The sequence below is a fragment of the Lolium rigidum genome, chromosome 1, assembly GCF_022539505.1.
Source record: "Lolium rigidum isolate FL_2022 chromosome 1, APGP_CSIRO_Lrig_0.1, whole genome shotgun sequence".
Lineage (NCBI taxonomy): Eukaryota > Viridiplantae > Streptophyta > Magnoliopsida > Poales > Poaceae > Lolium > Lolium rigidum.
The window spans coordinates 131894650-131909560 of record NC_061508.1 but is presented as its reverse complement, the minus strand read 5'-3'; the positions used below and the strand labels follow the sequence as shown (position 1 = coordinate 131909560).

Here is a 14911-nt window from a genome sequence, read left to right as displayed (position 1 = left end):
ATCTCATACTATGCATTATAGCATTTTTGCCAGTTCTTTAAACATTGTCCTTACCGGACGATGATGGTATTTCAGCATTTGGAGTTCTCACGTATCGAAGCTTTTGCCCGCATAATCTTGCAGTCAAGAAAGGCAAGTTCATCGCTTGCTCATGTCATTTGATTATTTGTATCAAACTATAAGCAAAGTACTATACTTATCACTCATGCATTGAAAAGCAAAGTATTATTTTACAATTATGAATATGACTATGTGGTGGGCAATGGAACCATGGTATGTGTTGATATGGTGGAGGTTCCATTGCATGGGTACTACTCATCTAGGACTAAGTACCAATGCCGTCCAGTGATTCTAGCGCCGTACATATCGCGTTGACCATAAGATCTATAATGGCTCTGGGGAAGTCAGCTGTATCTTTTCCCTTCTGCACGCCAACGGACTGGTAGAGCTGCGGGGTGTTGGAGGCACTGCCGTAGGTTGGGATAGCCTTTTAAATCCCCATCCGTGAGTGATGTTAGCTCTAAGGTCTATGATGGATTGTCCGGAGTACACCGTGAGTAAAGCCGTATTATCGGGAGAAGTCTACTGGGGGTGTAGGGTCGGACAAAAGGGTGGGTTTGCAGCAGCGGAGAAGGCAGTGATTGGCTTGGATCTTACACCTGGCCCCACACCAAGGAAGTGTGGACGAGAAACGCATCTCGGCAAGGCATCAAGGATAAGTTCTCTTATGGGAAAAGTAACGCACCTCTGCGAGAGGATACTGAATTGTGACTCGTCACTCCCTGTTCGGGAAGGGAGCTGCGAACGCGGCAGGAAAGGAACTCCACGAAGTTCTGTTCAACTCCGTGAAGACTGACGGGCATAGTTTTCAGAATAAAATAAACCTTTTGAAGAAATGTTCATGAAAACTTGCATTGGCCTATGACTTTCTGGTCTGTGGCTGTAGCTAGTGCATGATACACCTATTTCCTAATATGAACTTGCTGAGTACGCTCGTACTCATTCCCTCCCATTTGAACCCCCTTCTTAGATCAAGGCACCGAAGTAGAAACTACCGTGGAACTCGAAGACAAAGGAGTCAACTGCAACAAGATGAAGAATCCAATCAAAGAAGTCAATGGAGTCAACTTCTGCAACAGCTAGAGTGGAAACTTAGACTAGTAATAGAAGGGAACTTTTTCCTAATCCTAGCACCTAAGTAGCTAGAATTCTATAGCAAGCCAAGTAGGTCTTAAACTTGAGTTAGCAATAAGATAGACTACGAGTCGTTCTTCTGGAGATTTATTTGAAGTTTTACCTCACTGTAAAGTAAGAGGTTGTGTTGATCTTATGTAAACAGATTGTGTATCCTTCTATAGACATACCTTGGACTCGCATATGTTTCTGTTGTACCACTCTGAGAGATGTAATATGAGTGGAACGGTGTTTCACTTGTGTTATGTCAACGACTTGTGTACTACACCATGCACTGGTACGCTGGGTCATCACATTTTCCGCCCTCCAAAAGTGCACGGTGGGTATGCGGATGCTAGCATATGGAGCTCCTGGTGATTCTACCGATGACTATCTTCTGATGGCGGAGTCCACCGCCCTTGATTGTTTCTACCGGTTCTGCAGTGCGGTGATAGTAGTGTTCGGGGACATCTACTTGAGATCACCCACTGTCAAAGACACTGCTAAGATCCTCGCTGTCAATGAAGCTCGAGGATTTCCAGGGATGCTACGCAGCATTGACTGCATGCATTGGAAATGGAAGAACCGTCTGTTTGCCTGATAGGGAATGTACAAGGGTCACAAAAAAGGCTACACTATGATACTTGAGGCAGTGGCTACCCATGATCTCTGGATTTGGCACTCCTTCTTTGGTATGCCGGGATCCAACAACGACATCAACGTCTTGCAGTGCTCGCCGGTCTTCTCCAAGCTTGTTGAGGGTCATGCGCCCCTGGTTAACTTTGTGATCAATGGCCGGCAGTACAACATGGGATAATATCTTGTATACGGTATCTATCCAAAGTGGGCAACATTTGTGAAGACTATCTCAAACCCTGGCCTTCCGAAGGAGCAGCAGTTTGCCAAGGAACAAGAAGCTTGCCGAAAGGATGTCGAGCGTGCATTTGGTGTCCTCCAGCAGAGATTTGTTGTAGTCCAGTTCCCCGCTTTGACTTGGTCCAAAGATCAGAAGTTGGAGGTGATGAAATGTTGTGTGTGCTTACACAACATGATTATCGAGGATGAGCGGAAGCATCCGGTTCCTCTGAGTGAGCTAGCTGCACCATATGACAGAGAGGGTCCTCTTGCACAGCCTAACCACCAGGTGCCAGCATCGTGGGCTGCGTTCATGGCTATGCGTCAGGAGATTCGAGACTCCACAATGCATCAACAGCTGCAGGATGGTCTGGTGGAGCACATATGGACGCTTCGAGGCAACACCAACTAGTTTCCATTTGATTTGTTTGAAAATTTGTCTTGTTTTCTTGAACTGTAAACGTTTATTTGTAATAATAAGCCAAATGTTGGCAAAACTGGTCAAATTCGCCGAGTTATGCACGAAATTTGGCATTCAGGGACGTTTTCCTCTAAAAATCCCGAACCCCGGGTGTCTACCGGGAAGACGGCTGGAACTTCGGCGCTCCCCGGGGCAAACTTTCGTCCAATCCGGCGCTAAATAGCGCCGGATTTTGGCCCGGGGAGCCCCAACGGCTGGAGATGCTCTCATAGTCACACGCCAAGGCTGCATGACTTATCCTAAATACTGAGTGATTTTTTAAAATAATACGAATTATTTATTTCATTTCAGGAATAGCGCGCGAATCAAAAAAGTCGAAAAGTGTGACCCGGTCGGACAGCTGCCGACCGGTCGGACAGCTGCGGGCCGATTGGCCAATAGCTGACCGACTGCAGGCCACGCGCAGAGCAGACCGACCGACCAGCCCTTGTCGGCCAGTAGCTAACCGATCGGTCGGTGGCCAGCCACGGCTTTATACCGTAGATGCTCCCGTGGCGCACGCATCTCCTTTTATTCGGTGCCGTTAAACGCTCCCCGCCCCTGTTCTCTTTCTTCTTCCTTCCTCCTTTCTTCTTCCTTGCTCCATGTTCGTCTGTAGCACACGAAAAAAGCTCGAAAAACTCTGCGTTTTTTTGCAGATCCCCACTGATTTAGCCAATAAAACTTCACCATTTTGCTGGTATTAGTTGAGGGAAGCCCGATCTACAGATGGGTTAGAGTTTGAAGGCGTTTGGTGGTGCTGTTAAGCAGCAATGGTGATGAAGTGGTGGAGGTTGGTGGTGGTGTAAGGGGCTGAGCTGTTCTTTGTGGATTGGTGGTGGTGCTCAGCTGTTGCGTGCTGTTCGTGCTGCTGCAGTTGGAGAGGCTGCTCACTCTACAAGGGTAAACCCTAATCTTTGCATATTATTGTTAATTGTGTAGGTTTATGTGGGCTGGTTTTAGTGTTAGTGTATGTATGTGCTGTGTAGTAGTTACGTTTGTTGACGTGGACGGAATTTTTTTTAGGTGAGCAAAGATGCCAGATGTAGTGAAGATAGTATTTTACTATGGTATGGGTAGTGTCCGATCAAATGAAATGGGAGTTGATCTAAGTGAGTTCAAATCTGTAGAGATGAATATGACTGCTCCTAGAACATGGACAATTGAGCAACTGAAGGACTGGTTGACAGAATGTTTTGGGTTTAATCCTGAAGTGCACACACTGGGTGTGCATCCATTGTGGACTAAGTCAGTATTAAACATTTTATGGTATCTGAGGCATGTAGATGATACCTCTAAGTGGGTGAGCTGGTTAAAAGAGTCTGAAAGGAGAGGAACTAACCCTGTGGCATTAGTTCTTCCGGTGGCGAAGGAGGTAGCTCCTCCTGAAGGCGGTTACAGTGGAGGAGGTGGTTACGAATCAGGCCAGAGCAGTCAAGCACCCGACGGTGGTTACGAGCCTGAACAGAGCAGCCATGCGAAAGATGTTTATAGTGGTCAGGGTGATGGTTACACAGGAGAAGACGGTGAGGTTGATGGTGACGAAGAAAATGGATACATGCAGAACCAGATGGAAGAGGAAGATACATAAGGTGAATCAGAAATTAAGATACATTACAGCTAAAATTAAAATACGGATCACTACAACGAAATTTAAGATACAACGACAAACTAAAACTGCAATTAAGATACATAGCCAGTACGACACATCACACTACTTTTCCTGCGTCCACCGTGGCCATTTTGCGGACTTGTCACCGCGTTCTTCTGCCGCTTGCGCCTCAGCACCTCTTTTCCTTAGTCTCTTCCTTTTCACTTCACGAGCCTCCCTGCGCACCTCTTCCTCTGCAAACCTACGTGCAACCTCATCATCCATCCTCTTCTGATTCACCTCGCGATTTCGAGCTTGTTCCGTCCTTAATTACTGGATTTGCCTCTCTCGCTCTGCTTTAGCATTAGCACGAGCCTTTTTTCCTGGTACTCCTCCTCAAAGAAGGTTGCCAACGCACGCCGGTGTTTATCCTCAACCTCCTGGCGCGCCTAATCCGGCTGCTCCGTGTCTATCCAGTGAAACCATCTGGAAAGGGGCGGTAGAGACTGCAACACAAACAGTAACATTAAACCATATTAATAAATAAAATTATGCCTAAATAAAATTAGGTAAAAACATAGCGGCGACCTGGTGGACGACGAAGCTGAACTTCGGGGTGAATCATGCTCATAGTTCGCACAGATGAAAAATTTCATGCCAAACTGATTAGAGAATCCTCCACATGCTTAACCTTTTCAAGACGGTCGCACCAACACCGCTCCGCTCTCACACCCGGGGGCAAACTTGCAGCCTTAGCCTTCGCCGGCCTAGACTCCTGGTCAGAGCACGACACCCTCATGGTAGCTAAGTGTGAGACGGAAGGAAAAAAGAGGGGTAGAAGCACCTGTGCAGCGAAATGTGTCGATACCTACTTTTTATAGGCAAAAATCCAAGAGCGTGGCAGGAAAATATGGCGTTAGAGCGGTGGCGGGAGAGGGAGAAAATATGGCGGGAGAGCGGTGGCGGGAGATGGAGAAAATATGGCGGGAAAGCGGTGGCGGGAAAAGAATGGGGAGAAGTGTCAGGAGATATCACTCGTAATAAACCTAAACTAAATCCATGCAAATCATCGATTTTTAGATGGCCGGTCGGTTGGTAGCTGACCAATTGATCAGCTATCGACCAACTAGTTCTCTCACCTGACAGGGTGCAGCAGACGACTCCCACTCGGGCTGCTACTGACCGATCGGCCAGCTAATGACCGACCAGATCACACTTTTCATTTTTGTTTGAAACCGCGTGCTATTTCTATAATTAAATAAATAATTCGTATTATTTAAAAAAACGCCCATTTAGGTATGCTCCTCAAAACATTTTCTCATATGATTCTACCAACGGTGGAGCCCGTGTTTGGTTGGCTGCATTATAACATTCCATCTAAGACAAAAAAAAAACCCGCACCATGTGCCTTGGCAGCAACTCAAACCAGTGATGCGGTAATCTCTTTCATTGATTCGTGATGTTACCCAGCCTATAGCACTCAATAGTCAATACTGCCAACTGAATAAGGAGTTCGGGTGAACGGTTCATCATAAGGGGGTGGCACTGCCAACTAGCAACTACCATAGTTACCGATGCACAATGAGCAAACCAAAAAAAAAACTACAACTCGTGATGCATGACAAGTTCATCATCGGAGGAGCTAGTGTATGCCACCTCCCAACATAATACAGTCTTGGCATCAATTTTAATCAACTCCTAGTTAGTGGAAAGGACATTAGAACAACTCCCAAAATATACATGACCTCGACGACCACCATCGGTCACAACACCAAAGCACTAGCAATAACAGTAGTGCTCGCGTAGCTAGACCCTCCTCTCTGGTCTTGTCATGTTAGCATAGCGGCTACCATGGGCCTTGTTGTCCGTTGATATCATCCAGGGGTTTCCGCGGAGTGAAGAGAGTCTCATTAAGCGCATGCCTAGACTCAAAGATCGTCTTCATCTGATTGTAGTTTGGTATAGGCTCGTTCAGCAAATCATTGTGCTTCGAGAATGCGAAGATCTAGAAAATAGTGTGTTAGTTCCGCTCACAAAAAAGGGAATGAGCAAGTAAAATAATAAAGTAGTGATATGCAATCTGACCATGAGTTCTGCCCTCAATTTATCCTCGTCCATCATCAAGGCAGTTCCTCTTCTTGCTTTACACACGAGAATCCACTTATGTCACCACCTCCTGTGGTGGTTGTGGACCTGAGTAGGCTTGACTGCATGGCATGTGAAGTTAATAAGATCATTGCAGACACTCTACATGTGTTGTTCTCTTAATCCTCTGGAACAGTCTATCCCACTACTCACTTGCTCAAAAACCCTATTCAGGGTGAAATCATCTCACAGAGATGGTTCCCACACCATTGAATTTTTGGGCAGATGCATATATAGCTAGATCCAGAGTTGTGTTCTCACGCAACATCCAAGAAAAATTATGCTTGCAGATTAGATTGGGAGAATGCATGATAACATAGGTAAGAGATACACTTTAAGCATTAAACTACAATGGTAAGCATAACAATCGGTTGCACATGTCCTACAATCAATCTCTAGCAAGGAAGCACGCACATAGTTGCATATCAGCAACAAAATCGAGAGAAAGAGGTTCTTACAGCCAAAGAAGTAGGATTTAGCGCAGAGGTCAAGGAAGAGGGGGACGTCGCTAGAACACCGACATTGCCCAAAATGCATGCATGCGATGAGGATGACTTGCTAGAAACGGTCGATTCGGTTGTTCCCCCATGTCATGGCACAAAGATGCATTGACGGGCGTGTAGGCCACAACCTGGAAGATGGACATCCAATCAACCCCAAGAGCTTCTCTCAACTCCATACGAGCAACCAATCACGCCTTAAATAGCATGTTCTAGCTATTTTAAGACTAAAATAACTAAGTCATTTGAGTCTAGCTATCATAACTACCGTATGTGATGGCCCAAATAAGCAGCTAAATTGGTGTGATAAAAGGGGTTATGAATGTTGAATTTTTTTTTGGCGAAACATGGTACAAACGAAGACACTCACACATACGTACATACACTCACATGTATGAACACATGCACATCCTATCCCTATGAGCATCTTCGAAAGACTTAGTTCAAGAAAATGATTTGGTGGGTTTTAAGATTGACGAAGATACTTTAGGCGCCTCGTTGTCTACAAAAACGTCGCCTTCCAATACATAATATTTCGACTTTTAATGAGAGAGTGAAGTGTCAAATATAGGATTTGAACGGTGGTGGGCTAGAGGTGTGACTGTCATCTAACCATCTAACCATAGGTGGTTCTCATTGTAGAAGGATAGAGAGGGAGAAAGATTGGCGGAATATGATGGATGTATTATTGAGCCTCATGGGCGAGTATATATAGGCGTACAGGGATCATCTTGGAGTGCAAGACAAGACACAAGATCTATCTCTATCCTAGACTACCTAAAGCGTACGTATACCAAATATATCTCTAACACTCCCCCGCAGTCGTAGCGGTAGTGACGTGAACAACGGTAGCGTCGCGGACGGTCGAGCCGGAGATAAACCGAAGTGGACCCCGGAAGGCTGACACTCCCCGCGATCACGGCGGGAGCGTCGTGGACGGAGTTGCGTCGCGGATGCTTGGACTGTAGAGGAAGCCGGTGAGGCGCGAGCGAGGTGGTAGCCTCGTATGCCGATGTCGAGGTAGCCGAGAGCGTGGGTGCTGCAACCTTGGTCGAGGGAGCCGCGCGAGGATTGCCGTGGTCGATGTCGTGGGCGGGTGCCGGTGTCGATGTAGCCGCAAGCGCGTAGTGAGCGAGGAGAGTGACGGAGACGCGTCGAGGCGGTCGTGGAGGTTGTCGATGCCGAAGTCGATGCGGTCCGAGCCGTCGAGGACGAGGTGCGGCCCTAGTTTTGCCGGAACCGGGCGCACGTCGGGGACGAAGGCATACTTCGGTTTTGCCAGAACCGAGTACACATAGAAGAAGTCGGTGACGCGGTCGAGGCAGTCATAGAGGCGATGCCGAAGAAGACGTTGTCGAAGCCGATGAAGACGAGACGTCCGGTGCGAGTTTGCCAGACTCGGGAACGTGTCGGGGACGAAGGCACTTCCGGTGTTGCCGCACCGGGCATGCGAGGGGCAGGGACCATCATGAACTTATCGCCGTGTCGGAGGGACTAGCAGAGGAGGCCTCCGGAAGCGTCGCGGTCGCGGATCGACGGAGATGCCGACGCTGCCCGCGGTTCTCGAGTAGAGTAGCAGGTGGTGTAGACGGGGACGAGGCGATGGCACGGGCGACGAAGTCGAGACGGTTGGAGACGTAGAAGGCGGCTAACCCGGCGGTGACCCGGGGTGGTCATGCGTCGGACGCCTAGACGGGAGTTGCGGTGGTCGGCGAGCCCAGGCGTGACCTGAAGTGGTCGGCGAGCCCGGCGGCGACCTGGGGTGGGGGAGCGGCGGCGGTACACGAAGTAGGCGAGGAAGACCCAGCGGCGTGACGAAGACCATGCGCGGACGGAGGCGACCCGCGCCGAAGGGGTGGCGCTGTGGTGGCCTCGGACGTCGATGCGCGGGGGACGGCGAAGGTGACCGCGTGCAGCGACGCCACGGCCCGAGGGGCCGGCGTAGCTGCGGGCGCAAGTCGGTGCAGCGGCGGGACGCCACCGGCGACGTACGCGCCTCGAAGGCGCGTCGTTGGCTAGCAGCGTGGACCAAAGGCGGCAGCGCTGCGACCCGAAGGGGCGACGCAGCGGCAACCCGATGCTCGATCGGTGGTAGGCGCGTGCTCGGGGACGTGCTTGGCGTAGACGTGTGCGGGGGCGGTTGATCAGACCGACGGTGGCGCTACACGTGCCATGGCGTGGACGACGCGCCGCAGATCGGAGTCGTTGGCGACGTTGTCGGTGATGTCCTTGGCGATGACGGCGAAGACGAACCGGCGATGGAGACCGTGCGGGCGAAACAGCTCGCTCGCGTCGCACGTAGGGGCGCCCCGTGTGCGGCACGTCCGGCTGTGCCATGCGGTTGATGACCGGTGCATGTCGATGCCGTTGTCGGAGTAGAGGCGCAAGTGGACGACGGTGATGGGCGACTCAATCCGATCTATGATCGGTAAACCAAAAAAGAAAAACGCCGGTCGAGCGACCGGCGACGCAAAAAGAAAACCAATCTACAGATTGGAAAAAAAAAAGACTCGAGGGCAGCGGATCAACGGATCGACGAACGAACCCTCATACGGATTGCGCGGCCCCCGGAGTGGATCATGGAGATTGATCTCCCCGGGGGCGGCGCGGAAACCTTGCGGCGGCTAGGTCAAGGAGCGTGCCGCTCTGATACCATGTAGAAGGATAGAGAGGGAGAAAGATTGGCGGAATGGATGTATTATTGAGCCTCATGGGCGAGTATATATAGGCGTACAGGGATCATCTTGGAGTGCAAGACAAGACACAAGATCTATCTCTATCCTAGACTACCTAAACTGTACGTATACCAAATATATCTCTAACACTCATCAACGTTGAATTTCAAAAGACCAAAATTGATTAAAAGTTTGCTTGAGGGCCAATTATATTAAAGAGCTCTTTTCCATGAGATCACATTGAGTAGTCATCATGTCTAGCAAGAAGACAACATTATTCTAAGACCCATCCGTCACACGCATGGTGCAAGTGAATCAATCCCATATAATCGCGCCCATCCGTCCAACCACGAACCAAGCCAAAGCCATGATAGTACACGAACCCTGTCCGGACGCAGGCAGCTAGCACGGGCGTATGCAGCGACACCATGATGCTCCATGATTGAAGAGAGCAAACAAACCCGTCGCCCTTGTCCCCGCTGCGCGCATCACCAGGATTGCTTCATGCCGAGCAGGTAGACAACATGCCGTAGACGATGTTGATGGCTGTAATCATGCGCGTGTGGGTGTGCAGTGTCTGTATGCATCCATCCGAAATCATTTGCCGCATGTTGTTACTCACTCCTACTCCAGGTCTAGAGCTTGTGTTAAAAGAGAAAACACAAGTCAAGCCTGGACTTGGGCCTTTTCTAGGTCACGGCGGTACTAGTAATTATCGTGCTCTTTAAAGTGAGATATCATGTCGCCCTAACCTTCCATTACTAAAACCAAACACTTGATAGTACAACCGGGGCCAGAGTAGTTCTGATGCTTCCGGTTAAATGAGTTTGTCCACATTCCTTTTTTTTTTTGGGTGTTATCATGTCCTAAGTTCATTGATCAGAAAGAAAGAAGACGATCAAGACACCCACACTGCTCGGTTGCTCGGTTTACGTTAGGTAAATCGAGCGAAAACCTAAACTAGGGCAACCCACACCTAAAACACCAAACACATTCAAGATGTTATAAGGCGGAACACAATATAGACACGCAGCTGGGCTACTCGAGCGTCACATTGCTCGCAGTGCTAACCGAAAATAGTCGCATCATTCTTATCTGCCATGAGCACTCCCGCCAACCTCGTCAGCATCGGAGAAGGATGACATGCTCGAAAAAGGAGGGCATGTGTCTATGTGAACCCACGAGTGAGACCAAAACGGCTCACCTGACGCTCCTTGTATGTGTAGGGGGCTCTTATTGTCCATGCCGCACACCCTCGTGAGCCACGGGTCTCTCTGACTAGATCGACCTCCAACACCACCGAGCCTTTAACAGGGAACGCGGTGACGAGTAGCATCATGATGTTGCAAGTGTACAGGTGCAAGTATCTAGTTTCGATAGAGGAGTATCGAATCCGCGAAGAGCTGAATTACTATGGTATTAATGTCTTTTGCTACCTTTGCTTCTTTGTACCTGCAACTTATATATGTTTGGTTCGAAGAAATAGTGTGTAGAGTGATTGGTTGTGTGTGCGAACAAGGCAATAGTAACGAAAAGAAAATGAAAGCGAGCATAGCGAATGACGATTGAGGGCCCCTTTGATTCAAAGGATTTGCATAGGAATTGTGTAGGATTTTGTTCCTATGGGAAAATTTCTTGTACATGTTGTTTGATTCATAGGACCATATCCTATAGGAAAAATTCCTATAAGAATCTTGTAGTGTAATTCCTATAGGAAAAAAGCATTAGCTCATACCTCATGGAAAAATTCCTTTGCTACAATCAAACAAACTTCATCTTCCTATAGGATTCAAGTGGACATGTCATTCCAATCCTATACCTTTCCTATTCCTATGTTTTTCCTATCCTTTAAATCAAAGGAGCCCTGAGTATTTGAAACTGCAATAAGGGTACATAGTTCTAAGGGAGTTGCGAATTCACCGCTAGCATAGTTGTAAAACGATTATGATTATAATATCTTTGTAATATGCATGCCGAGCGAAGAATCAAGCGCGCGCATTGTGCTATGCACCCCAAATAACGACAACTTGTCCTCCTATATTAGCATGTCTTGGGATTGAGGGTATCCCAATGGTTATGCTTTTAGCTCTAGGATCTCTGTTATTCCCCCATTGACAGTAGTTGATGGGATGTGATAGGTTGCTCTCATTTCCACCCCAAACCACAAATTACTTAGAATTATGATTTCCTCCAACGTACCCAAAGGTTCAAAATATTGCGGTCAACTTGACACAACATCGTTGAAGAAAACCACTTTATTTCAGTTCGTGATAGATATATAGATAGGGTGCACCTCCACCTTGTGTTTCCTGCGTTTTGGCCTTGTTATTCGGTTGTGTTTTAATTAACAATGGTGCGCTTTCACTCCCCTCCGCCTTGGACAGGCCGGGGTGCCGCCACCGCTGCCGGCACCGGCAGGGACATAGCTAGGGGCGCGCTAGATGGGGGAGGGGTGGGGGTGGGGTGGGGGCGTTGAGGTAGCGACCCGGGAGGCTCTTTTCTGTCGGTGTTACCGTGGGTGCGAAGAGTGAGAGTGTCGACATTGCATCTTCGCCCCCAACACCTGAAGCGAAACCTCTGTACGCGGCCCGAGAAAATATACGCACACACAGCCACCCACCCATCTTCGACGACGAGCACGCACGGCACGGTGCAGCGGCGAGGCGGGGCAGGCTGCGGCACCGCTTTCCGGTTAAGATCGTGGGCGCTAGTCGCGAAAGGGGAAGAAAGATACTACGTCGCGCTCCCCGGTGATGATTAACATAATTATTACCCCGGCCCCGGCCCCGGCCCATGCTGCTCCACTGCTCCTCCGCAGAATCCAAGCGGCTCCCATCCCATGCCGGGTTCGTGTTTTTGTTTAATCCTGTCCTCATGATTCGATCTCCCCTGCCTGCTCCCTTTTGCCGGGGTCTCTCACGTGCGCTCGTCAAACCGCTGTCCTCCTGCTCCAGTCGTGGTCAAAGCCCCACTCCCCCCACTCTCGCCGAGCCTCTCCTCCACTCCCCTTCCCACCTTGCTAACTGACCTCCATTGCTGCCGCTACTAGATCCTGGGAGCTGGGTGATGGAGCTGGGGCTGAGCCTTGGGGAGGCCGCCGTGGCGGATGCGGGGAGGGCGCCGGAGCTCCTGCTCGGGCTCGGGGTCGGTGCTCGGACGGGTGACGAGGGCGAGAAGCGGAGGAGGGAGGTGGCGGCCGGAGCGGGATGGTGGGCTGCCGCGGCCTCGCCGGAGCCGTCGGTCCGGCTCAGCCTCGTCTCCACCCTCGGGCTCCGGTGGCCTGCCGAGACTGGTGAGTGGGTCGGTTCTGGTGTGTTCACTCCATCGACCTGCGTGCACGCGAAAATGTCGTGACCCTGCAGTCCTTGTTTAATTGCGGCAGGGCGTTCGGAACTGTCCGCACAACGTGGGTTCGACGTCAACCGGACGCCGTCGGTGGCGCCGGGCGCCGCGGGGACGCAAGAGGAGGAGGACGACGAGGACGGGGCAGCCGCGGCCTTCTCTTCCTCGCCCAACGACAGCGGTGGCTCCTTCCCGCTGGACCTCTCCGCGCACGGCGGGCTGGAGATGGCGGCGGCGGCGCAGGCCGGGGGCGAGCGCTCGTCCTCCCGCGCCAGCGACGACGACGACGGCGCCTCCGCCCGCAAGAAGCTGCGCCTCTCCAAGGACCAGTCCGCCTTCCTCGAGGAGAGCTTCAAGGAGCACAGCACACTTAACCCCGTAAGCAGCGATCTGTCCATGAAAAATATCCAAATTTCTCTCTCGCTCACTCCGGCGTCCCTGCCAAACACTTGGTATTGACGAATTTGACGCTTCGCAGAAGCAGAAGGTGGCGCTGGCCAAGCAGCTCAACCTCCGCCCGCGCCAAGTCGAGGTCTGGTTCCAGAACCGCAGAGCCAGGTACAGAAACAAATCTCCGTGTCGCAATCCTTGGTTCGACCGAAATCCGCTCCACGTAGAAAGATCTCCTAACATTTTCTGCTCCGGCGACGACGCGCGCGCGCAGGACGAAGCTGAAGCAGACGGAGGTGGACTGCGAGTACCTCAAGCGCTGCTGCGACACGCTCACGGAGGAGAACCGCCGCCTGCACAAGGAGCTCTCCGAGCTGCGCGCGCTCAAGACGGCGCAGCCATTCTACATGAGCCTCCCGGCCACCACGCTCTCCATGTGCCCTTCGTGCGAGCGCGTCGCCTCCAACCCCGCCGCGGCCGCCACCTCCACTACCTCCAGCCCGGCGTCCAGGGCAAGCAACGCCGCTGCCGCCGCGCCCGAGCAACCGCCGTCGTCCTTCGCCGCGCTCTTCGCATCGCCCCGCGGCTTCCCGCTGGCCCCGCAGCCGCGGCCGCCGCCGCCGGCGAGCAACTGTTTGTAAATAACCCGTCGTTTCCTGGCTCCGCTTCGTTCGTTGTTGGTTCTCGTGAGAGTTTTTTGGGGGTTCCGAGGCCGTCCGTCGCCGTTACTTGGACGGCTGGGATGCGGAGAGACGAAGCTGCTTGGGTAGAGAATTGACCTCAATTTGTTTTACCGATTTCTCTGGTTAATTCCCTTTTAAAAGACCAGATGGAGGTGTTAACCCACTGGTCACTGATTCCTACTGCCGTTAAAAACTTCACAACGTGTAGTTGTACTCCCTGTGTGAAGCAAAAAAAGCTGGTTGCATTTCATTTTAACTTTTGCTGGCGATCGAAGACGGAAGCCAGTACTGTACTTATTTCACTGTATTTATGAAGCGAAGTCGTCCACGGCAGAGCAGATTTGTGAAATTATGACACTCTCCACTCCCAAGATGTGATGGTTGCTCTAGCTCGTCAAGGTTGAAACTTCGAGAACAATGACAAAAGCAGACGGCGTATTTACAACATGTCCAAAGAAAATTTCATGAATATGGGTTCTCTGATGTTTTGGCATATGAAAGCCCATGTTCCCTTTATTTTGAAATACTTTTTTGTCATATTTTAAAATATTATAAAATTTGAAATAAAAATTTCGCATGTACATCTTCATGTGCTACGCGATCATAAAGTTGTTTCATGAAAAATCAACTTATTCTATGGCGTGTGTAAAAAAGATAAAATTCGGTGCTATAATAAAGAGTGATCACAACATAAATTTTCTCTTTTCCACAGACCAAAAGTTACTGTTTTTTCTGAAATTTGACGAACACACTTATATTATGGAGATGTACATGTAAATTTTTTTATCAAAATTTTTTGACACTTCAAAAAATATTTTTATGGTAGAGAGATCATACTCACACGGGTGGTGTTTTGGAACATGGGAGCATATTCTCTCTCTATTTTGAAATGCATCTTGCATATATTTTGAATTTCAAACAAATTGAAACAAACAATTTGCACGTACATGTTCACATGCTACGCACTCACAAAGTCGTTTCATTGTCAAAAAATTTTGACACTTTGATTTTTTGGTACAGGGAACATAAGTACCCGGGAGCCGAATTGAATTTCCCGGATAAATTTTTTTTTCAGATTATTCATTCGAAACTTGTTA

At 49.8% G+C, this 14911-nt stretch overlaps 1 protein-coding gene across 1 annotated transcript; it reads left to right on the top strand.

Moving 5' to 3' along the window:
• Positions 1-12465: 12465 nt before the first annotated feature.
• LOC124674339 (homeobox-leucine zipper protein HOX27-like) lies at positions 12466-14123 on the top strand. The gene is made up of 4 exons (XM_047210412.1): positions 12466-12691; positions 12782-13119; positions 13220-13299; positions 13406-14123. Exons 1-4 carry the CDS (start codon positions 12466-12468, stop codon positions 13770-13772), a joined length of 1011 nt encoding a protein of 336 aa, XP_047066368.1. The 3' UTR covers positions 13773-14123.
• Positions 14124-14911: the final 788 nt, after the last annotated feature.